Consider the following 26,238-nt stretch of genomic DNA (forward strand, 5'->3'; position numbering starts at 1 on the left):
CAACGGCCCTGAACCAAATGGGACCAAATAGAAAAGGCAGGGAATGAGACAATGATATGCAGCAAGAGCTTTAGATTATCGAGCATGACCGAAACATCGTAGACATCAGAGTGAAAAGAGGAGGACAGGTTCAGCTTCAGCCACAAGTCTCGCTGAACCTGTAGTCTGACTCAGCGGATGTAGGCCGTGGGTATGAACCTGCCCGTTACCCTTTTCAAAATCCCCTTCACTATGGGAAACAATAACCTCTGAGTTAGCAACCCTACATGAAGATTCTGACCATGCGATCACACAGTTGACACCCTGTATGTCTTTAACTGTTTTTTGTGGTGTTGTTTGCGGAGAAATGGCCATTTTAATGACAGTGCTCGACTTCCTAAGAGCAAATGTTCTACCAAAACAAGCCCCCATTGCCCCTGCACCCCCCCACCCCACCCCCGAAACTATTGTGCAGCAGAACTGTCGCTGCATTTTTTTTTTGTTTACCCAATAGCAGAATGATAATGGGTGCATCCAGACCATTCTCCAGCACTTACACAGCGCTGTGGATGTAGATCTGGTTGCAGACACAGTTAATGTTTGTATCTCTGCAAACCCATCTGATTGAAATGAAATGTTGATTACACATCTATTTCCACCAAAGGTTTAATTAACTCCACACACTCTTTTGTACTTGTGGATGCTTTTTTAACAGTGAGCATCCAGAGCTATCTTATACCTCTGGCAGGGTTAATTGCCTTGCTTTAGGGCAGAATAGCATGACTGGGTAACAATGAGCTAGATGGGACAGCTATGTAGCTGCCAGTTATCTTTATTGCTAAGAGCACTTGAAACCGATATAAAGCAAATCAAAGCTGCTCTAAGAAATCTTTTGAGCAATAGCAAAAGGACACGCAGTGTCAAAGCACATTTACCATCTCAGAAAGAATTCAGCAACACTGCAAAGGGAAAGAGAAGTTGTAAGTGATCCTGGTGCACTATGTTGGTCGTCCACATCGTACACTGCCATGTCCCCTTACAGCACCCGAGGTGAGTCAGGTCAGTGAAAGTGAGAAGATACATCGGGGTCCAAAAACAAAGTTTTCCCATTTATTTGAACGGGATGGTGGTCTCAGACTTTTGGATCCCACTGTAGATGAATGAAGGATTTGTAAATTACTTTCTAAGCCAATGAGGTAAGCTTATCTAAATTGTAAAAACCAGTCCCTACATATATCTCTTTAAAGTGACTGGGAGATTTTTAGAGGCAATTCTTGCAGAATAAATTATGGATATTTTGAATGAATAATTTCAATGATGAATTCTATTTAAAAACAGAGTAGAACATCGGAAACATGGTGTGTAATGACTGTCTGATGATTTAAAAACAGAGTGAGACAAGGACAAAACAACAGAGAACAAGATCGTGTACTTCGTGTCGTGCACTGAAAGTGCATATGTACATGTATGTTTCTGTATGCATGTATATACAAGTTAGTTTATACCTGTAACCTAACACTTTTATCCAATAAACATAGACCAAATGGAAAAAGAACAACTTTAATAGTGACAGACCGTGACACAAAGACACAATAACATGAGGACAATGAACTATTTTCTACTGTTTTTAATCATTTTAAGAATAATGTTTTTCTTTTGTTCTCTGAGCTTTCTACTAGTTGCATGCTCCAGTCTTGGGGATGTAGAGTACCGAGCCATTGTTGTGTAGACTAAACTATTATTTGTATCTCATTTCTCAACCTACGCTTTTCTAATACTCCTCGAGGAGCAACATGCAAGTGCAGACGCAGGAGAAAATACACAACAAAGCATCGAGGGTGGTGGTACATACCCATACGTACATACACCACCACCCACCGCAGACAATATCCAGCATCACGCCTTTGCTTGATATGATTTACAACCCAGTGTCCACTGTAAAATGTCAAGATGGAATGAGGTTGATATTAGAAAAACTCCAATAACCCAAAGAGGTCAGAAAAAAAAGTTCAAGGAAAAAAAAACGTAATACAGTTAAACCCAGTGGACTACTAAATTGTGTGTTCTGCTGTCATTTAGCAACTAACGATATACAGCTGCATTTTATCGCCATCTCATATCATGAGTTATCAGTATCATGAAAACCTCCCGCAGCCATCTCAGCATCACAGCAACACTGGGAGCTCTTTTTCTCCTGAGCCATAAAATGCCTCTCATCTCTTTCCAGATTATACAAAAATGCCCCTCTGTTTTCCTTCCAGAAAAGGTCCTTTACTAAATGAATACTTAATTAATGGGGGCCACAGGCCACGTAAAATCACACATAGGTGGGCAAGAAGACACATGGCTCTCCCTCAACACAGGCTAATAGAAAGTAAATGGCCACCTTTCCTCGGATCCTGAGTTGTTTTTGCTCCTCTGCTCAATTTAATATTTCAAACTTTCAGTGTGGAAGGTCTCAGTATGGTGCGTGAAGGATGTGCACCGAAACCTAGGAGTGTAAAAAGTGTGCCTGTGTATCAGTGTGTGTCATAAAGCATGGTGTGATTTCCCTAAACACCCTTTTCTCCCTCCAGACGCCTGCCCCCCTGGCCCTACATGCCCATCCCTCCTCGCTTTATTACCCAGCCCTGTGATTAATGTCCCTCTGTCACACACTGTGGTTCCCGGGGAGGGAGGGAGGGAGAGAGGAAGAGAGAGTTGTACATACACATGCTACAGCTAGCAAAGCAACAGTCCAAAAATAAAATTCAAGAAAGTAAAAAGCTACAGACACATAACAATTTAGCATCCATCACAGTGCTGGTGAATCATTTTACCATCGTGCACACCTGGGTAGTCATTAGGCAGCTCTATGAGCTACTAAAGTAGCCTATGAGATTGGAGAATGATTTTGGATAATGTGTGCGTGTGTTCGTGTGTTGAGGCTGTGTTGTGGTGAATACCTCCCCAACCCACCCAAGGTGGACAGGAGGAATGGCAGCTGACAAATTGTGCAGAGCATCTGTGACAGACCATGACTGCACCTGTTCACCTGAGGGAGCTCACAGTGTGTGTTTATATGTGCATGTGTGTGTGTGTTACTGTGTTTTTAATCTCCTCGCCTACTGTTATCTCACCCAGCTGATCCATGCACAGCACAGCCCACCCCCCCCCACCCCCAGTCCCCACCTCCCCGACATTCTCACCCAATCAGGGTGACTAAATATTTGAATTGCACAGATGAGAGAGTCTCCACTGTGACTGAGCCTAATGTTTAGTAAATATCTTATGACTTCTCAGGTCGCCAGTCTGCCAAACAACTGCAGTTCAAGATAGAATTTCAAAAACTTTGGGTCTGAGGGAATAGACTGTGCTTTGGAAATTCCTCTTTTTGTTTTCTAAGAAATCAGCTTGCAAGGTAAACTGGGTGACTAATTTGTTTCGGGGCTACATACAAAAAAGAAAAAAAAGAATATGGTATTCATTGTTGAGGCAGATCGGGTTGGACCGAGGTCCACAGAGATCAGAATGTTATATTTCACCAATCGCTTCAGATATAGATCCAGTTAGTTTATATTCCTTTCTCCTTACGCAGCATTGTTATGGTGAAAATGAGAACATTACTCAAGTGCAGTACTGCACCCGATACTGTTATGACTCTAAAACAAGAGTGGTGCTGGAAAGGCAGGTTGTTGTCGACAGTTGGCCTGTCTGTTTTGCCAACATTATTTCAAGCGCCTGCAATGCAATAGTATTTCCATGAAACTGCTGTTTTGGTTTAGTCATCGCAGTTTGCTGTGGGACCTGCATTTTATGCTGGCCCACTGCTCTGTTTGAGGCCTATTTTACAGCAGTAAAATAGCATCCATGGAGGGATTTAAAAGGGTAAATCAGAGGAAATGGCAGTTTTAAATACATGTACGTTTATTCCAAGCAAAACTCTCATGACTTAAGAATATTTGACATCCTTGTCATCAACACCCACAGACACTATAATATATCGAAATAATTTAATTGTATCAATATTATAAAGACATAATTATTATTCTGATAATAGTCAAAGTTCTATTGTTAGTGTGGTTGTGTGTTGAGGGGAGTAGATCTGCATTGTTTTGTGCAGTTGGTGGCTTAGCACAAGGAGAAGGATACTTCTCCCCCCAGTGTTAATAGCTTTTATCACAGTAGGAGGCAAGAGAACACCGATGCATAGCAGGAAATGCTTGGCAGCAGCGGCGGGGCTGCCTGGTGGCTGGAGATGCCGACACTGAATCAAGGACGTATATCTCAGGATCAAACACGTCCTCTCTTCAGGCATTCCTTCACAAACTGCAGGCCCCTCTGTCAGCTAATGCCTGGCTAAGTTGTTCAAAGAACACCCCGAGGAGAGAGTATTTATGCATAGGAGAGAGAGGGATAAAAAACCCAAGAGGAGGAGGAAGAAGAGGAGCATAAGCTCATATTCAAACAAACACACAAAGCCTAATCAATGATGAGCAAGCAGGGGCTGTGCGCTTTGCTGTGGGTGGCCGGAAAGGTCTGTGGGCTGTAGAGATGAGGGGGATGTGGACGGCCAGGTTGATGTTATCAAACAGCACTTTCCCTTTAACACAAAGCGGCAATGAGGGCCCTAAAATGCACAGTGTGGTCCTTCTAAATACAAATTTGTTTGCAAGCGACCTACCCGGTTATATAAAGGCTGCTCCATATGAGTGCAAGTTTGTGTGTGAGCGTGTGTGTGTTTGCCCGTTCGCATCTGAATAGAGCAGAATGGAATGTGCACTTAGACTCTGCCAGTGTCAGTGTGTCTGCAACTTGAGGGCGTATTGATTGTTTTTTAATGAATCTCATTTAAAGATACTCCATTAAAATATGGATAGCTTTTCCTTGGCTTCTGTGTGTTTTCATTGCCTGCTGTAGACTCGTCATTCACAGCTGAGACGTGTGCTATAATCTGAATCATCAATGTTTCTGTGAGCTTCAACTGAAAGCCAAGGTCTCGAAGGCCTTGAGACAACTGTCTGATAAAAAAAGAGAGGGGGAAAAGATCTCACAGTTTTTCTCTGTTATCTGTTGACGATCAGACCTCAGACTAGAAAAAAAAACAAAACAAAAAACAGCAACCTCAACAAACAGGTTCAACAGTGATCAACGGCCATGGGAACCTTTCCAAGGCCAAAAAAGTGCTGAGAATAGGCAAACTGATGTTTATCTGTAACTACATCTGTGATGTGTGACAACATTGTTCAGAAAATTCCCACTGCTGTGTCTGAGCAACCTTTTCAACCAGGTTTTTACATGTTCTTTATTGAGATGCTTCTTTGCGAGAGGAAGAAGAAGAGGGAGGAAGAAAACTAACATCCAGAAACCAGTTGTATATTCTTTTTTTTTGGGAGGGGTGGGTTTGGGTGAGGTGGGGGTTTGGGTTGGGGGTGTAGGGAAATGTATAGCAATTCGCTGTTCACAGCAGTCAGAGGGACTCAATAAATATTGCAAGGTCAGCCAAGGAATATCCTTGCTTCAGCCTATCAGAAGACCTGAGCCTCTTTCCCAACCTGTGACTCAAGGCCTTGTATAATTCACATTTCCTCTAGCTATAAGCTCACTCTTCTCAACTCTCTCTTTCTCTCACTCTTTAAGCGTTCTAATGGTGGAGCAATTGCAGCAGAGCAGCCACAGGCAAGCGATTAGATATAGATGTCTGAGAGGAACAGCCCTTACATCATTCCTGCTATCAGCAAGCTATTTATACCTATCAAACAATTAACATTTAAAAGCTATAACCAGGAAGAGAATAATATAAATAGTTTAGAGTGAGATACTGTAATCTATGCGTATATATGGCAACTCTGTGAAGGTATGTGCTTTATTTCCCTATACACTCATGCCATATCTACAGTTTATACTGTATTTTGCTATAAAAATATAAAATCTGAACTAAATCTGCCCTGCAGTCCAGATTTATTGCTACAGATGATCACTCTTACAATATTACCATAAAACATTATTATTATTATCATATAAAAATATTTATTTACTATTTATATTCACGAATACAGCAGAAAACTGTAAGAAATCCATATCGATATACTATCTATAATACATCAACTTGTTTTTGTGCCCTTTCCAATTGAAAGTATGCATGCTGCTGTAAATAAAAAAATAAAGGTAGGAAGATTACTTTAAAAAAAAAAAGAAAAGAAAAAAGCTCAATATCTCAATATTGTGTGAAAGCCTCTATCAGCAATTTTCTCAGCTTGTCTCCACATGATATGTAAATAAAGTTATTTTGCCATAAATAAAACATGATCAGTTTACTGCATACACTGATGAATACATGGACTCTAGAGATTACAGCTGAAGCTGACCAGTAGAAAAATGAAAATATGCATATTTACCCGATTATAAAGAGGCGCACATGGACAAACATATACAAATCCATACGTAGAAAACAAAGCATTTACATGTAACAATGGGATCTTATGTATTACTGATGCAAACACTGCCCTGTGTCCAAATATTGAAGATAAAATAACAACAACAGCTAACAAAACAAGTCTGCTGCACAGCCTACTTTTACTCTGGGATTAAGCGGTGTTGTCTGAGGCAGACATGTTAGCCACAAGGAACAAAAAGAGGCAGAAAGCCACAGGTCAATAGTATCTTGCTACCTTTACCTGGAGAGAGACATGGAGGGCGGCACAAAGGGTGGCAAGGAGACAAGGAGGGGACTTATTAGAAGATGAGGCGAGAAGCGTGGTGAATCAGTGGCTAATCCTCCGTTTCCTCTAAGCCTGTGTAATTAGGACATGGGGGATTGCACCGTGACAGGGGATGCTTCTGGACCGCCTTGCTTTTTTTTTTTTCTTCTCTTTTGTTTATTTCTCCCCTCTTTAGCTTGGGTTTATGGCAGTTTGTCATCTAAATATAGCGTGCTTGCGTGTGTCTTGTCTTTACTGTGTGTGCATCGCAGCATGTTCACTCATAAGCAACATAAACAGACACAGCATGTCTGCACCATGTTTTATTCTGCTCACTACTACTTACTGTTTGCAGATGTGAGCGAGAGTGTACTCATCTTTGGCTGCTTTGGACGCTGCGTGACACCCTTGGATTGTATTTGGGCATATTTGTGGGAATCAAATGGGCTGTTTCAGTCAAACAACGCTTCCTCCACTGCACATGTGAGCACACACACACACACACACACACACACACACACACACACACACACACACACACACACACACACACACACACACACACACACACACACACACACACACACACACACACACACTAAATAAACAAACACTAAGTTCGAAGAGTGCCTCTAACTGAAGAGAGCACAGTGCGGACCAGACATCAGACCAGGGACGAGAAAGACTGATCAGCATCCTCCTGCCTGTTAATAGCCTTAATCTAGTTCCTTCCCCCCAGTAGTCGGCAAGGAAACTTGCCATGGCCCATTTAGAAAGATAGTGAGCGCAAGAAATAAAGTGAGAAAGAGAGAGAGAGAGACAGAGAGAGAGAGAGAGAGAGAGGGAGAGAGAGAGAGAAAGAGAAAAGGGGGGGCAGGGAATTAGAAAAAAATTAAGCCGAGAGAATCTATGAGTCACCAGCTCATTACAGAAATCCTGTTTCTATCCAAGGAGAAAACAGGTTTAAAACACCCTATTAAAGAGAGAATGAAGGGAAACCTTTTGTTGCTAATTCACAGAGGGTCGTCTTTTGAAGTGCTTCATTCCACCATATTTTTACATTTTAACCATGCTCCATTAATGATGCTATTTCCAACACTCTAGATTTGTGGGATCTCTTCTTAAACTGATTGGATTTAGTGCCTAAAATGAGGCGCTGTGGTCCGCTCCTGATAACTGGTCTAGCGACGACAAGGATAAACATGAAGCATTGTGGAGGCTTCATTCAGAGGTCCATACAATAACAAGACATCATACAATCCTGTCACATTTTCTGAATTAAATCACTTTCTCTTATGGTCTCTCTCTGTCTGTCTCTCTCTCTCTCTCTCTCTCTCTCTCTCTCTCTCTCTGTCTGCCTCTCTGTTTGTCGCTCTCTTTTGAACAAAGGGATTTGAACAACTCAGGGTGTCATGGCTTTGTGCAAGTAATCATTCCCATGTGTACTGCTTTAGCAGGATTAGGGAAAGTGCTTCTGATTCTCTGTCTCAACAGAACCATCACTGTAATACAACAACACGTACACTGCACACTATTACTGCTGCTAGTGTTGTCCTTCCTGTTGCATCGAGGGGTCCGTGGTATCAATTGACCTGATCATTTTTTGTGTTGAATGAAGCTGAGCTCTGTGGCAAAATTCATTAAGGTGACCAAATTCATCTAAATCACGCAAAAAAATGCACAAAGGGAAACTTGAGTCAGCCTTATGCTTATCTGACAGCTTGCCGCCTCAAGCAATACCTTCCTCTTAGTGGCTGAAACAGATCAAACTCAATAAAGACAGGGTAGGTGGGTGTCGAGAGGCTTGACATTCAAGCCTAATGCAATATAGACAAGTGGCCAAAGCCTGGAAGAATGAATTGGTCATGGCTGGGTTATGAAAAATGTTTGCAGACATCAAAAAAAAGTGACAGAAAATATCAGGAATGCGTTTTTTATATAATAAATCAAAACTAAATTATTTAGAAGTCAATGCATAATGCAGAAAAACAAAAACATTCATTTAAAATTCTTAAGAAAAACCACTGATGTGTACTGTTTTCATTTGGATTCAGCTCTGCAGAATGCGCTACCACCACCAGAGCCTCGTGGAGTAAAAACTCTAACCACACACGAGTCTGCTGCTGTGTAACTGATACAAACTAATCATAGGTCCCACAGAAGAGGCTGCAGGTAATTCCCAGGGAATCAGTGTGAGAGATCTGTTGTGTACTTCTCCCACATTAATTCAGCTACAAACACACTGTGAGCTTAAGCACATTTACCTGATATGACACCAGTCAGATGTTTTCAAACAGCCGCATCTGACAGACCCAGCCTGGTTACTAATGTGTACAGATATTTTCATTTTTTTTTTCTTCTTTGACTCACTAGAGCACATAGAGACAGGCATTTTAGCTGTGTATACTATCATTAATGTGTTCTTTTGAGTTCAGTAGATCACATGGAAATATGCACGACTTACACAGAACTTGGCGAATAAAGTTTTTGCCTACATTTATAATGTCCACCGTCATCGATACTGAAAATATAAATAGTAAAGTTCAAATGACTTGTGCTTGTTCTTTGCACTGTACTTGACACAGATACTGTTTGAAGTATCACACCATCAAATGAAATATCATCATTACCCACTGTAATAAAAGAGTGTTGCCCTCAGCCTGACTGCTTGCTAAACACTGTGATAAATCTCCTTGAAAGAGGGAGAGAAATGTGAAGACACACCACCTGTAAATCTACCTGCCATGCCCCATAGCTGCACAGCTCTCTAAATTCATCCTCTAGCACATGTACTCATGAGCAATAAGAAAACTGTACACTTTAGCATGTCGGCATTTGATCAATTGTGCCAATGAACAGCAGTGTACCTCCCCTAAGGATATTGGCAGGTGTTGAACAGAGGCTAAGTGGAAAGGTGGAGGGAGGAAGGTTGAGTCGATGGTGTTGGCTTTCTCAGCCCCAGGGCCTAACACATTTAGAGAGCTAACTGACACACTTTGGATGTATTAGCCACAGTGAGCTCTGCCAACCTCTCCTCTATTTCTTCTGTACCTCCTCCTCCTCCTCCTATTGCCGTCTGTCTGTCACTACATTCTCCTCTCCATGCAAGACTCAGGGACCATGCCTTGTGTTTCAGCACCATTGCTTTAGCATTGATGTTCCTCTGTGCCCCAGCCAAATTGTGTTTGCAATCTAGACACTGGTTGCTTGCGTCTCTGTATGGATAAACATAAGCGCACGCTAACACTCTCACTCGTCTGTTTATAAGTATGATTAGATTAAAAGAAACTGACGGAAATGCAATAAAGGTCTATTAGTCTACCCATCAGGGGGGATAATCATTTCAAATAGAAATGTGTTTTCCATCTCACCATCTAATTTATACTTTCTTTGCCTCTCCATCTCTTTCACTCCTGAGACCCATGGGTTATGAGCACAAGACTTTAAAATAGGCTGGGTTCAAGTCCGGGCCACTGCAATAAAAAGACAAATAAATAGAAATATATATAGCGATAAATACCTCTCAGATTTGGCTCTTGAGAAAGGAAAACCCAAAGACTAGAGGACCCTGGCTCTCTCTGACAAATGTATGCATTGAATTTGAAGGTGAGAAAAACAACTCTCCTCCATCCATGCTGCCCCATTCGATGTGGTGGTTTAAGATTAGGGTCAAAGATTAGAAGGCTTACACAAGATAAGAATGGGATTAAAAGAGCTCAGAGATGTAAAATTACAGATCAGAGAACTGGTGGAAATACACCTGAATTGTAAACAAACTCATAACACATCAGCCACCTGTCCTGCTGGACAATCCTGGCATCATTGGGGGGAGAAAACAAAACAATGTATTCCTGATGATAGAAAGGGATGTGGATATTATGGAAGCAGCATCCAATATTCCAGAGAGGAATTCAGCACACATCAAAGGCAGCCTCTGCAGTAAGTCTGTTAGATTTGGGATTAATGGACTCCAGAGGGGCCTGGACACACACACGCAGGCACACAAGCTCACAAACACTTAGACACACACACACACACACACACACACACACACACACACACACGCGCGCGCGCGCACACACACACACACACGCACACACACACACGCACACACACACACACACACACACACACACACACACACACACACACACACACACACACACACACACACACACACACAAAATCCACTACCACAATTCCGCCTGATAAGATTCACAACCCAGGCTAGCAAAGCACTGCAGTGCAGAGTATATCTATTCTAGTAACTCTCCACAGTAGACTCTCTACTGCAGTATGATACAGTGTTACAACATGTTGTACGTCAGTGAAGTCAGTTAGTGGAATTTCTTCATATTCCAGGACATATTGGACAACAAATGCTGGACAAACTGTCCAGGTAGTTGAAAATGCTGGATTTCCATGAACGCAGTGCAGGCTCTTTCCAGTCATGTCTACTAGATTGTTTGGACAAGTTCTTTATTTTGCTTGTCAAATTACTAAGCACATGCCCAGACACACACACACACACGGGCGCATGCATGCATGCATGCACACACAACTGTAAGTTGCCTCCGAGCTCCAACGAGTTCATGCAAATTACAAAAATGCCAATTCGGGAAGTAAGGCTCAGCTGTCCTGTGATGCATTTTGAGGAAAACACGACAAAATGGGAGAAACTCACAATGAATCTATTTTGTTTAATCTCGACAGACAGAAAGACAGCCTAATCCCAACCCTGGCTGTCTTTCCACCTCAATGCCCAGACTCTCCCCCATTCTGCCACCCCTCCCCTGCATCCCCTGCCCTCTGGGCTAAAACCACAGGTGCAGGCAAATGCAAACCACTGGGTGGAAAATGCTCGTTGACAGCATTCTGGTGGGTTTGCGATTGGTCAGTGAACAATGAGGGAGTTTCCTGAACCACTTGTCGTGCTGATGGAACAGCTGGACACCAACACCAGACACGGATCAGGGTGGGAAGAGACCATGCGGAACAACGGGAAACTTAAAACTAAAATGAGATTCAACAGAGCTTAAGCTCACTGTCATTTCACAAACTGTTTGTGAGTCGCAAGGAAAAGGAAAACACACAAAGATCACAAACAGGCCACAAGTCACAGCTATTTGCAAGAAATTACTCTTTTACAATTTAAATGCTTTGATTAGATTTCACACTGCAAATGTGTCTTCTTGTAAACAAGGTGTTCTCTATGAAATGAGCATCTATATTCACTTGGATTTGTCTAATTTTATAGCCACTTGAAAATTATTGTATATTAATTCATATTTGAGTAGAAGTGGTCATAATTTAGCAGCTCCAAGCTAAAAAAAGGAAGATGGTGGCAATCACCTGTTGTTCGATATGTCTTGAATTCTGATGTGGTTGCCTAGATACAGCAACAGCAAGAGTGTATTTTTCCGTCAGTCTATGTGTGCTAATTCGCTGGTTCGCTCTGCTATTGTCTGCCTCTTCTCTTTTGAGCACCAACACGCAGGCACACAAGTACACGCAAGCACAAACCCACAACCAGCCACGAGCGCACCCGAACCGGCTCTCATCCACATGATCATCCTGAGCAGCATTATCACAATCTAGGGAACTAGATTATCCCCAGGCTCAAAACTTCATCCTCTTTGATCCCCACTTGGGAGGGGATGAGAGGCAACACAGGGGACCATCCCCCAGATTTCCCACTTGTTAATCAAGGCAGATTTTGATCACCTTCAGGGACAGATGGACTACTGTTTTCAAAACATCACCACAGAACGGCCATTATGCTATCCAGGATACTTCCTTCAGCAACAACCCCCACAATGTCTCTAAGATCCCACAATAATCACAGCAATGCGTATATTCTAAAACTATACATCAGATACAGCTGCAGATGTTTCAGTTAATATGTGCAGCAAATGTGTAGCGCCTCAGAAATGTGTGTATGCCCAGGTGCTAACTAGCGGGAGTACCATGTACAGGCTGATCGACTGAGAGGTGGACTCTTTCAAACCCTGTTACAGGGAAACATACACATCTGCAAACACATCCAACCGTCTGCTTCACCGTGGTCTGAATTTCAATGATGTGTGTGTGTGTGTGTGTAAACCAGAACAGGAGGTGCAAACACCCATCAGGACTGTATGAACACCCATCGCATTTAGCTGTTTACACTGCGAGCCTCCTAAATCTCCATAATAGATCTTTGTTGTGGTTTGAGGTGGGATGGTGAGGTCAGCTGTTAATTGGCTGCTGGTAATTACAGATGCATCTTAAGCTTGCTGACATTGTCTGTGGGACTTTGGAGACCCGCTTTGCAACTAATGCACCGCAGAGATTACTGCGATGCACAGAGAAATTACACAACTCTCATTCATGCATACTGAAGCGGCGGTTAATACTCCTCATCTCAAGTCTAACATGCTCCTCAGCCTGTCATAGAACCGCAGCAGGAATCACATGTTAGTTATATTATGTCTTTATTTGTTTTGAGCAGGGCACATCATTTCCTACACATTTAACATCAGATCACCCCGTTTCCGCCGTAGCCGTCTTCATTTGAATGTTCAAGCTCTTCATTCCTTCAACTCCTCCATCCGTTGCCAGTAGCCATGAGGGTGTTTTTCCCCTCTGTGGGGCTGCTACCCAGAGCGCAGGGACAATAGCAGCCACCCAATTAAAGCTGTGTTGGCCTCGCAATTCCTCAAGGTATTGCCATGTGACAGTTTAATTAACCAAGCCCCTTATCTTAATTTAGCAGGATCAAAAAGTAACAAACTGAGGTTATCAGAGAAAAACACTCCCAGTCACCATCCTCGCATACTTGCCGAGACACACATACTCCCTCTCAATCTCCGTCAGCACGGGGAAGCTATAATACAGTGCCACAAGTGTAACAGACATATTTGATGACATTCATACAGCTGTGTATTGCCATCTGTACAGATACCACAAAGCGCTATTTATAGTGAAAAATGCTTTCACACATATTTATTACAGCTGTGGAGGTCAGATTAATGACAGTCTTTTTATGCCCTCACAGCGCCTGCGAGTGCGTCTCTTGGTACGAGTGTGTGTGTGTGTGTGTGTGTGTGTGTGTGTACATGTGACTGGGTCCAGGCATGTCTTTCTTTTAAATTTGAACTGGTGGCTCAGTGACTGCAGGGAGCCAGGCACAATGCTACTTAAGCCAATCTCCCATGGAGCTTGCCTGCTGTCCCACCCCTCTTCATTCATCCATTCATCCATCCATCCATCCATCCACATATGAGCTCTTTCTTCTCATCATCTTATCACTTCTCAACTGGTTGCTGTGTTTCCTCCTTTCTTCATTGCAACCCAGTTTCTTTCAACCCACATATTCTCGAGTTTGTATTTATTTCATACATTTAGGCCCTAATGATATATACCGTTTCATACGTCCTATTTTTCTTCTTCCCCGACATTTCCGATCATCCCATCCACTGTCATCACATAAACCAGATCCCCTCTCTTTGTTTTAGTGTTTCTTCTTCTTCAAATACTCCATTATCTATAGCACTGCAGGCAGTGGATGAAAGGACATTACTAGTTATGGTTGAACAGAGAAGAAGTCCTGATGCCTTGGACAGGCCAGGCCCATTTATCTCTCTGGTTCCTGATGCAGTGTAACATGGGGAAATAATGCCCCAGGGCACCACAAATATTCATTCACATCAGCCGAGGAAACAGCCTGGACAAAAGGGGGCCCTTCACTTATATCTAACTGATTCAATGGAAGTCGTGCTGAATTCACTGTCTAGGGAAATTTTTTACAATGCATTTCATTTGCTCATAATCAAAGCTGAACAATTTTCCCAGTTTGTAGCGGCCTGCATACGATTGATCAAACAATCTGTCCCTTGGTGTTTTTGTAATTAGTAATGTAGCTGCATTCGATATAATATAACTGACCACAATATATGTCAAGCCACAGTGTTGTGTGATTGAAATTTCAGAAATATATGAACTAGTAAGCTGATTGTGGCCAAAATCAGTTCAGAAACATTGGCATAACTGCGTTCTCATGCTACGTGTAATGTTTCTTTAATTTTACGACATGGGCTTTTGGAAGATTCAGTTCTTGTGGTCTGAAAGAGATCCACAATAGGCATGGGGTTTGATTAGCCTTCTATCAAACCTGAATCCCCTTTTGAATCTAAATGCTTTCAAATCCCTTATCGAATGATTTTTGGCAGTTAGTTTGGTGGGAAATTAAGATATCTTACTTAAAAAAAAAAAAAAACGTATGCACTGCTTTTATTCCACTCAGTAGCATACCTAATCCATAGAGGTTCTACTGAGCTGAGGAGGTGTAGGGCATTCATTAACCTTGCCTTCATTTTTTTCTTTCTTACTGCTGCAAGGGAAAATGACTTTGCTCCTCAGTGGGGGTGCCGTGCTACTGCTGCAGAAACTCAAGGAAAAACTACACTGTGAAAATAATATTAATTACACTTTATCTTTTTTTTTTTTTTTTGCATGTACAATACACTTAACATTACCTGAAGGCAAAATGGTTTCGCTACTACAGGTCATAGAATCAGGTGCAACATCAGTGGTGGCTGAGGTGGAGCATGCTGCTTTTTCTTTTTCCACTGGGTTTAGCCCTTTCAGTTTCTTGGACAGAGAATGGCGCCTCACTCTTGTTCTGAAGTTATCAAAAATGGCACCTTTTTTTTTTCTTTAACATTATGGGGATGGTTGATGCATATGGGGAGTAATACTGCATTTTTGCAGTTGTTTCGCTGACTTTGGTGAAGTGGACCTCATTTTGAAACATTTAAGCTAAGAGGGTCCGCCACGTTCAGTCAGGCAAGTCTTGTTAACAATGGTAGCGGTCCCGTCCCTGGAACCCATTGTACGTCACCAGTTTTTTTTTTTTTTTGAAGATGCCTGTAGCACCAGAAACAAGAAGCAAAAGATAGAAAATCATAAAACTGTAAATGAAATATTTGATAAAAGAGACGTGATAAAGTCCCCAAGTCCCCAAAATATCAGTCTCAGTCACATCTCTAAACTCAAGAGACAGAAACTACTAATAGCAGCCCTGCATTGACTGCTGCAATACCAACAGAAATCTACAAGAACTGCAGAGCTACTAACTGTTCATTCATTTATTTTTTCTACCATTAATCAACTAGTCTTTGGCTATAAAAGACAGAAAATCATGACAAATATCAATAAACCAACTAACTTATTCTTATTGATGTAACTGCATAATGAGCAAAGCAAGCAGCTCTTTGCACTTTGAGTCAGTTTGTTTGCAGCGTGTAAGCAGCAACTCTTTCACTTGATAAACTGTTTAAACAATCATCAAATTTGAAACCACTTTTCGAGGCACGTAAAACAGTGCTTACAGAGATGAGAATGATCAGGTATATGACGGAAAAATGATAGGGAGGAAGTAAAAGAGGCTAGCAAAGCATATGTAAAAGAGTGTGGTTAATGTGTAGAATTACATCCGAAGCACGCACACACATACACATACACAAATGCCCGGCTGTCCGCGGACAGAGGACAGATGGCTGCAGAGTGGCTCTGGTCCAGGAAGTGACGATGTTCTGTATCATTATAATCTGCGCCGTTGTATCCTCCCTACTGCTGTGCTGGACAACATGTTTCACCCACTGAGAGCAGATACTGGAACAGCTCTTCTGCTGCTCTGTCACACATACTCTTAGAGAGGCGCTGTGACGACAAACTTACTTGTATTGTGAATGCTCCTTTGTTTAACCCTTTTAAAACTTGGAGAGAAAATCCAAGTATTCAAATCCCGGAACTCAGAACTTCACAATTATTTTCTTAATGCACCAAAGAAATGTACAAAAGGACAAATGTGTGCAAATGTGTGGAAGGCAGCAGCATGTTCTAAAACACATCCACTCAGCCTTTTACAAATCAGTCTCGGATTGCTCGCAGGAGCTATTACTGTCAATCTCCAACACACACAGACACAAGCACAAGGCTGAAAAGCTCTGATTCACCATCCAGCTTGTTTGTTGTTTTCAGTAAAAGCTCACTTGGTACCACCCATGAGATGAAAAAAAAACTGCAGCAAAGTCTCCACTCTCTGAATTCAGCAGCAGATCTTCTATCTTAAAATAAATCAGCATCAAAAGATACGATAACAACCTAATTGTGTGTACTGTAATCACAAATTTAACTAAGCTGTTCAATGAGAGGCTAATGCCTGGAGAGAAAAAAAAAAAAAAAACGTAGGCTGCCATGCCATGGGGCTCAGCCACAAAATGTTAATTAATTTCATTTATAGCACAGACGCCACATCTACAAGGTTGTTGTTCATGTGATTACAAAGAGAACAACTGAGAGCAGAAACAATCGTCTGCCGTGGTGATGGAGCTGATAAATGCGCTGGATTTCCTCTCTGCTGCTTTGGGGGAATATATCTCACGTGTGTTTACAGCAAGCGAGTCTGTGTGCATGTATAAAGTATAAACATGAAATATGCAAACTAATCAAACCGCCCGGCTTCAGCTTCTGACTTCTATTACACACAAATGAGGCATTAAAACAAACAAACTCCAATTCATCTGCAGGTTGGGCTTCTGGCAAGAACAATGACAAAGGCATCTGCAGCTAGACTTTCAGTTCAGAATTTTAAAAAATGAAAATTAAAACTGTGTTTGATACCATGCATGTAAAATCTGTTGTCCAGAGAGCTGAGTACGGGCATTGTGGAACAAACTAAGAGGAAGAAAAAAAACAATAACTTCACTGAGGTTTCACTGGACGTGACAGCAGATGAAACTTTAACAATACAGTTGAAGAGTGATTAACTTTAAATCTCCATGACTCTGGACTAATCCTCATACTCAATGCAACTACATTTTTTTAAATGGGCCTTGAATGACATTCCCACAGCATTTAATAGCTTTGTGTGTTTTTCAGTGTCTAATATGAGTGAGCACACACTTGGATTAATACCCTGTAATGTTCTCATTATGGAGTCGTGTGAGGAGAGCGAGCTGGGCAGCTGTAAGCACTCAGGGGCAGCAGGCCTTACTGGAAGGTGCAGGAGAAAGAGTACTCTCAATGGCATCAAAAGTTGCTTTTTTTTTTTTTATCCAGTAATGAGAAGTCCAATCATGTAATGATGAGAGGTTGTAATGGCGCTCTGAGTGAAATAAGACGGATTTTTACTCATTGCTTCCATAAACATGCCATAATTATTCACTGCTGCTACCAGGGTGAGGGGATAATGTCAGAGATTTATAGCCCAAGTGGTAAGAGTTAGAGATATTCATCAATCCCCTCCAACGCTGTGGTGCCACAGTGCTTGAGATAGGCTTCACTGGCTGAATCAGGATCAGGGGGTGAGCCGCCATGCAGGCGGGCTGGGGCTTAGGAGGTGGAAATCACACCCCACAGCCAGCCCGGCCTACCATCACACACACACACACACACACACACACACACACACACACACACACACACACACACACACACCAACACACACACCCACCCACACACACACACACACACACCCACCCACACACACTCGGCACAAGAAGAAGGACACAAGAATGGACATTACCCTTCATGAACCACAATCATAACAATGGAATTTAATAAAACTTGGTGTATTAAAGAAAATAGACTAATCCCTTTAAATCTTCCATAATGAGAGAGAAGAAATCCTAAGACTGTGATATTTCCCCTCCCTTCACCCCACAAGATTTTAGGCTTTCCACAGGATTCCACTAGCTTAGCCGCAAATCGCCTCACTGCTGTGCAATACTGCCATATCCTCAAAGAATGGGGTGAACACACGATCTGGCACATGTGTATGGGCAGACAAACATACACACACATGCACTCCCACACAAATCTTATTTGACTTTGAGTGATGCATCCTGGAGAAGTCCAGATTGCTGATGGTTCTCATTTTCCCCACCAGGAAAGTAGCTGGTGATGTTGCCATGAATCAGACTATCAGCTCGGCCAGGGACAGGCCATGGAGAGCTGAGAAGATGAGGAGCAGGGGAAGATGAAAGGCTCACAGACAAATCCTCTCTGTCCAATGGCTCACACAAACAGCAAGAAGAAACATGAGCGTCCGGCTGCTGTTTTCAGATGTTGCCTGTTTTTCCAATCTTCTCCCCGAGGCCACGTGACAGACATCTAGATAAGTTCTTTAAAGTGGTCTGAGATTAGAACATGACAGTAACTTCATAAAGAGAAAAAAAAAGAAGAAGATCCTAATGTTTTAATAAATGATTACTGATGAAAAGAGCAAAGAGGTGCTCTGCAACACATCGAGTCCTGCTCACGCTGATGCTGCTGCGAGAATTCTCTCTGGAATGACGCACATATACGTCTCCGCTGGAACAATCGCTGTAAACACACTCTGATGGCCTCAGTTAATCATGTTTAAACAGACAGATGTGATAGCATCACATGAAACTATGACTCCTCCATATGCTACCTGTTTAGAGTAATGTTTGTAAACTGACTAATTACAATGCTCATAAATGAAGCTTCTCTCTCCGAGCAGATGTTTGTCTATTAACCTGCAGAACAATTACTTTAGCATCGTGTGAAGAATCACACATTAGCAGGGCTCTCTCTGCACTGGAGGCTGCACCCTGACGGAGGCTTTCAACAAGTTTATTGAACCAACTTGCTAATAAGAGGTTGTTTTAGAAAAATGATAGAGGTTGTTCTCTAAAATTTCTTAATGATTCTTAATGGTTCAATCTTCAATTCTTAATTTTTGTAGTAGTGTGTGTAATGTGTAAAAGTGTAAATCAATGATAAATGAATGTGTTATATCTGTTGTTGTCACTGATGATAGACATTTACAAAGGATTGGGAGTTATTTCTGCACTACTGCAATAAAGCCTCTTGATCAAAGGTTTGAATATTACACAGGATATTATGACATATACAAATATCACATGTAAGAAGGATATATTAATAGAAACTTTTTCTTTTCTAATGTCAGTGGACCAGCACTCCTCATAGCAACAGTTGTGTTTTTACTTTTCATCTAGAGTGTAAGTGCAGCTGCTTGTCCATAAATCTCTCAGTGGCTTAGGACCAAAATACATTTCTGACTTTCTTTTACTATATGAACAGTTTTGGCCTCTCAGGTCACCGGATAGTGGTCTGCTAACTGCTCCCTGAGTGTAAACTAAAACACATACAAGCAGCTGTTGCCCACTCTGCACCACAGAGCTGGAACAAGCTTCCAGGGATTATTAGACTTGCACCAACTCTGACTACATTTAAATCCAGGTTGGGAACTTTTATCTTTTTGCACTTCCTTCCTTCAACTGCACCTTAAATCACAAACCTATTTGCCCTTACATCTTTACTTCTCCTGTATTTATGTCTCTGCTCTTACCTCTTTAATTCCCTTTAAAAAGGTTTCTATTGTTTAAATTTGCATTTTAATGTTTTTCTGCTGTTTTTCTTCTTTTTTTTAATGTTTTTAATGCATTATGTAAAACACTCTGAATTGCTTTTGTGTATGAAATGTGCTATACACTTTACCTTGCCTTGCCTTGATGAATAAATGTCTAAAAGTCAGTTTTTCTGTCCACAAGATGAGTCATATTTTGGCAGTGTCGCGGCTCCGTCACATCTCCACTTTGGATAAACTGCCCACTGGCAATGTCTCAGAAGAAGAGCGTCTTCAAGCAGCCTGCCTTTCAGCAGCCAGATTTTGTGTTGCTTTGTTCATTTGTTTTCAGGATTCAATAGTGCCGTGTCTGAACTCGGAGCTTCACTCTCTCTCTCTGTCTTTCTCTCTCTTTAACTGAAAACTTTACATTGTAAACAATAATTTAGCCCTAAACGGGAGCTCACATGAAAATGACTGTTTTGAAACAATGTAAGATACAAACTCATCCGTCAGACTGTGATAAACTATCATTAAAACTTTTCACTTACAGCAACCAGCACTGGTTTTGCACATATTTTCTCTGAAACAATGTAAATTATCTGAGTCACTAAAATATGAAAAAATGTTTCTAATGCACTAATAATAAGCTAAACTGTTTTAGTCACATGTGTGCACAGTTTTTCCTGTAAAGGTACAATTAGTCAGCCATAATTAAGGCTCAATATTGCCTTTAAGGGAATAATGAATGTATGCATCTCCAAATCATATTAAGATGCATTATTTATTGAAATCATAATTGGCCTAAGTGTACTGTTAGACACAAAAATGACATACATGTCAAGAATGAATTCACAGCAGGCTGATTGTGCTGCATTTTGAATACTAACTCTGCAGCATTCAAATCACAGATGTAATATGCATCTAGCCACCCCACGGAAAACATGTCTGCATTTATCTGTCCATGAAAAATGAATGATGTTGAATGGAATGCCCTTTTCCAACAGTCAGATAAAGGTTTATTGAAGGCCACAGTGAGCTGGATAGAGGTTGCTATGGCTACAAGTGTGAAAAGGGCATCTGATCTTTCTTCTGACCAGTCAATTAATCTTACAATTGCATTTTTTTTTTTAATCAAAGGTTCACTCATGACTCAAAATTAACTGTGGGGAATGAAAAAGAAAAACGGAAAAGACTTTGAGAGTCTGAGACTTTAGAAAAGTACAGTAATGCTAGAGTCTTAAGATTAAGACCGCCACAAGGGAAGAAGGGTGAATATTTAAGACAGATTAAAGTCTGAATATTTAGTGTGTTTGGTCTCAGTGTGGACTGGGAGAAAAAAAAACTATTATTCAAAAAAACAACATAAAAAAGACTTAATTTTCTCATGTTTAACAGATGAATAAATGTAAAGTCATGCCCTCATCTGGCTTGGAAGTGTCACAGTAACACTGTAAGGACTCAAAAATCCATTACACGGAATTGCTTTTCTAAAATATTTACTGTGCTTATTGTTTTGGCTACTGTGTTTAATTGAAAATGCTAATGATAAGAGTAACAATAGTGGGGAAATTCATCAGCCCTATGTCTGAAGGAATAAATGGGCTCTTATGGGCTCTCATTGTTCGCTCAGGTACATTCATATGAAACACTTACAGTGAGATATCCTGTGATGTCGTTACGTCAACAGAACTTCAACAACATATTTGACATGACACATTCATGCAAGATAAAGGAAGCCACTAGTGTACTATACATAATGGCTAAAATGTCAACTTAAGCTGAAAAAAAAATGAAGGATTAACACTAAAGCACTCTGCAACAGCTTCAAAATCCTACTATATACTAGTTATTTAAATAGAAAATATTACTTACTATAAATAGCTTTAACTGAAAGATTCATATAGAACAAAGGACTTCAGTCTTATTTCGTTGTTGTTGTTCTTCTTCTTAAGCTTTTGGGATTGTGTAAAAAGTAATTATGTGCCAAAAAGTCAGCAGAAACATCTTCAGTTCCTCTTTGGTGAAGTTATGAATTTCACCCAGATCTGTTAAGATATAACATGTTTTAGAAACTTCCCTTTAAAATCTCACGTTTGATATATAAACTACACATGCATCTGCTTCAGAGGACTCACTGACACCCTCAGCCCTATAAATTACTGAACACCAGCAGAGAGGACGAGCAGCACATAAACATAGAGTTGGCAAGTAACAATTAAATACACTGCCGACATCATCATTTATGTGTGTACAGTATATACTGTATGTGTGTAGTTACAGCATTGTTTGGGTGTGTATGTACCAAGAGATTGCACGCGCGAGAGCGACTGACAAAGCATGACATTTCCCTTATTTAAGCTATTCACAAAGCTGAGGGATGGGGGTGGGGGTTTATCACCCTCCCACAAATAACAAGGAAAAGTCAATTTCATTGTCTTCCACTGCGCTGTCAGAGGAACACACCTCATGCTGTCTCTCTTACACTGTATCCAAGCTGTCCTTGTAGTAGCACGTCCACCTCTCACACCCACCCCCCTCCTCTGTCCCACTCATGCCTTCCCTTTAAAACAAGGCAGGAGGTGGTTTGATTATCACACTCCGATCGCAGCTAATTAGGATAGGTCAGCTGGTACAGTCACACAGTATCCGTCCCACCACGCTCTTCCTCCTCCTCTTCCATCATCCCTCTCTCTTCCTTTCCTTGGACAGCTCTATCAGTGGGTACCATCTCTCTACACCACTGCCGCCTGTCTGTTCGTGATAGCGACTATGGCAGTCGTCTCCACAGAGGCGAGCGATGTGCTGCCAGCCACTCCGCCGGAGCCAGACAAGCCGGTATCAGCGTCTGCTGCAGGCGCATTGGAGCATCAATTAATCGCCTTTTAAAACTGGCAAAAAATGCATTTGATATACTTAAGCTTAATTAATACATTGCTACCAATTTTCCAGGCCTAATTAATCAATTTGCGTCTGGTCCCTGGTGCGAAGATGTCCAGATTATGTTGTCTTGAAGGAAACCGAACTGAACATCAGAGAAGAAGATGAATAACATCCATGGAAATTAGGAGTCGTATGTTTGTTCTACCAATGCCCATTAGCAGAGGAGAGCATGAATAGTGAAACTGAGGGGAAAGAAGTGTAATAATAAAAAATAAAAAAAAGGATGAAATCACAAACAAAACGGGAAAATACACACAATGTGAATACACTGTGGGCTACAACCTAGTGGCTATAAAGGCTAAGAACTGAAACAGGGTTGAGGATTGATTGGGACTTGAACTACATGCTTTGTGCACTTGTAGTTCTGTTTATACTGAGCCAGTGAATGAGGCCGCAGTGTCCTGGCAGGCAAGCAGAGAGAGCTACAGAGAGTAATTGGGAGGGCTATGCTTGGAGAGGAACAGAGGACTTAAGATGCGATGAAGGAGGAGGAGGAAGGAGGGGGGTTGTTGAGAGAAAGAGAGAGAGACCTATGAAGTAGATGCTAAGTGCTGAGATGTGAAGAAAATAAGCCTGCAGGAAAATGACCCCTGGGACACTGACCAATGACAAGCTCCCTTTTCCTTTTTTTTCATTTCACAATAGACATACCTGTGTGCTTTGCTGTGTACAGTACATGTGTGCGCACACAGGGATTTCTTTAAATATATCTTGTCTAAGTTTTGTTTTATTAAGCCTCATTAATTATCCATAAAATTATTATATTGTACTACCTGTACTTGAGTGGGTCTACTGAAGGCAAAGTAGCAGATGGGACGACTCCTGAGCTTTCCAGACACAAGGTGACCATCTTATCATTCATCTTAATAAACAGCGGGAGGACATAAAACATAAAAGCAGACCTTTCTGAGCAGATGACCCTGCAGTTTGAGAGGACATCATAATACTGTATCTAATATAAATATTAGTGCAAAGTGATGCATAACTTGCTGCTTTCCAGCATTCAGCTGATATCTTTGCAACTTAATAAAGATGCACTGGAACACTGCCAGTGATGTTCACCACGCCTCACTCCTCATCACTGCTCTTGCACCATGCCTCGGCCTCCTGCCCCTGCCCTCCCCCACAGCTTAGCTAAGACCACATGTTATTGGCTAAACACAGCCAGCTGCAGCCAGTTAACTGTCTAATTTCACATCAATCGATTTCCCCAAACAAGGATAGGTGGAGAAGTGGAATGAAAGTCATGGAAAGGGGGGGCTGTGAAAACACAGCAGAGGGTGAGACGGAATGGGAGTGCAGCAATAAGTGGGGAAACAGGAATGGGCAGGTTAAAGCCTTTCACTGAGTTTCCAGCACCATCAGCTTTGAGTGTGTGTGTGTGTGTGTGTGTGTGTGTGTGTGTGTGTGTGTGGGGGTGTGTCTGTTTGTCTATGGGTACGATCTTTTATTTGAGATGGTCAAAAGACAGCACACAGTAAAAGGTGGATGGCCAGGATGCGGTTGGCACTTACTGTGGCAGGACACATCCAAAACCAGTGTTGCATTGAAACAGTTATTCTCAGTTATCAGTTACTCTTAGCTCCCTCTGTCATGTGTGTTGTGTGTATAAATGTGATTCCTTCAGTCCCTCATGGACAATTAAATGGGAACATTTTCAAAATGAGAAACATATGGAGCTTTTTAATTGGCCAATTTCTCTTGCCAACGTGTGTGGCTGTTTTTCATTCTAAAAACCAATGGAAAGGAAAAAAAATGCTATCTAGTCACACATGCATATTACAGCACAGAGTGTCGCACAAATTGTCATTGTCCTTCCGCGAGGAGTAAAACAGCCCTTCTGTTCCCGGGATTAATAGCATCATTAGAAAGAATCCATGTTCGGTATACAGCGCTGCACTTCTGGATCCAGTCACTGAGATACATACATCTCAGTGTAGAGATTTAACTGAATTTTTATTTGTGTGGGAATATGTGTTTTGCCGAGCAGGTAATGGCTCACACCATGGTACATGACTGGTTGAAGCTGCTGTGAGAAATTCACCATACCTGCTCTTCCATTGCTTTCTCTCTATACCTATGTATAATCTTGGCTTTCTTGTCTCTGACCCTGTACTAATCATGCGAGGTGGCAAGGGTAAGGAGGACTGCAACAACTCATATCTGGGGAGTTATTGTTCTACACATGTCATGTGTAATCTGCCCGACCCACAGCGCTTAGAATAATTATTCATATTTAATCACCACGCTACGAAGCTACATCGCCTGCCGCTCACTAAGTCATTTTCCATGTTCCATTATCAAAGTTTCAGAGACGGGTGCTCAGGGAAGGGGGACTAAATGGAGAGGCTGAAGTAGTTGGGCTTATAAAAACATAATGGGCTTGTCTGCTTTGATAAACTGAGGACGTGTATAGAATGCACACTCACTCACACCCTAAAATGCACACATAGACATACACACACACACACACACACACACACGTTCAATGAGAAAAGTGCAGAGAACAAAGTAGGGGGGGGGGGGGATAAAGTAGCCAAGTATAAGTTCAGATAGTGAGTGTTCAGGCAAGTGAAGAGCTCAATTCTTTATACAAATAACTGCAGCACAGAGAACCGATTGATCGTCAGTTGGTTGGCGTGTGTTTTGGCCGGCACGGCGTCTTTTCATTTCTCATGCAGTCAAATTTGCCAATGAGGACTCACCTTGCTCCAGAGGCGGCGGTTTCACGCCCGTAGCCTTCAATTTGAGGGCCTCTTTTGCAGACATATCACAGCAGGAGCCTTTGTTGGTGTCCTGGTCGCTGTCGGCCTGGTCGCTGTCACCATGACCGCTGTCTCTGAGGCTTGCTCGCTCCGGGTCTTTGAATGTTGAACTACTAAACAAATAAACAAAACAGAAACACGGTGTGTGACTGAGAATTTCAAGAGGCAATTATTTTTTTTTTTTTTTTTCAAACATTTTGTTTATTTATTTTTTTTTTTTTGTAGTGGAAGTTTAGAGAAAGAATGAAACATTGATGAGCACCCCTGAATGCTTGAATAGCACAAGAACAAATATAATAGGATTTAGGATGTAATAAAATGCTTCTAAAAATAGCTCACCTGCCGTACTGTCAGCTAAAAGAAACTAAAAATGGACCTAAAAAAGAGAGGATCTTGTGTGTGAATATGTCATATATTATAGAATATGTCATGTATTATAGAAAATACTGCACTACTGACCACTTTTAAACCCAATTAAATGTACATGTCCTTC

General features: G+C 41.6%; 1 protein-coding gene across 2 annotated transcripts in view; it reads right to left on the reverse strand.

Moving 5' to 3' along the window:
- pcdh17 (protocadherin 17) overlaps positions 1–26,238 on the reverse strand; it is a 59,029-nt gene that overhangs the window by 8,253 nt on the left and 24,538 nt on the right. For both annotated transcript variants that reach the window (XM_056372591.1, XM_056372583.1), the window contains exon 4: positions 25,686–25,858. In XM_056372591.1, the coding sequence (XP_056228566.1) occupies positions 25,686–25,858 (173 nt within the window). The remainder of the gene's footprint in view (positions 1–25,685; positions 25,859–26,238) is intronic.

The sequence above is a fragment of the Seriola aureovittata genome, chromosome 1 (assembly GCF_021018895.1).
Source record: "Seriola aureovittata isolate HTS-2021-v1 ecotype China chromosome 1, ASM2101889v1, whole genome shotgun sequence".
Taxonomy (NCBI): Eukaryota; Metazoa; Chordata; class Actinopteri; order Carangiformes; family Carangidae; genus Seriola; species Seriola aureovittata.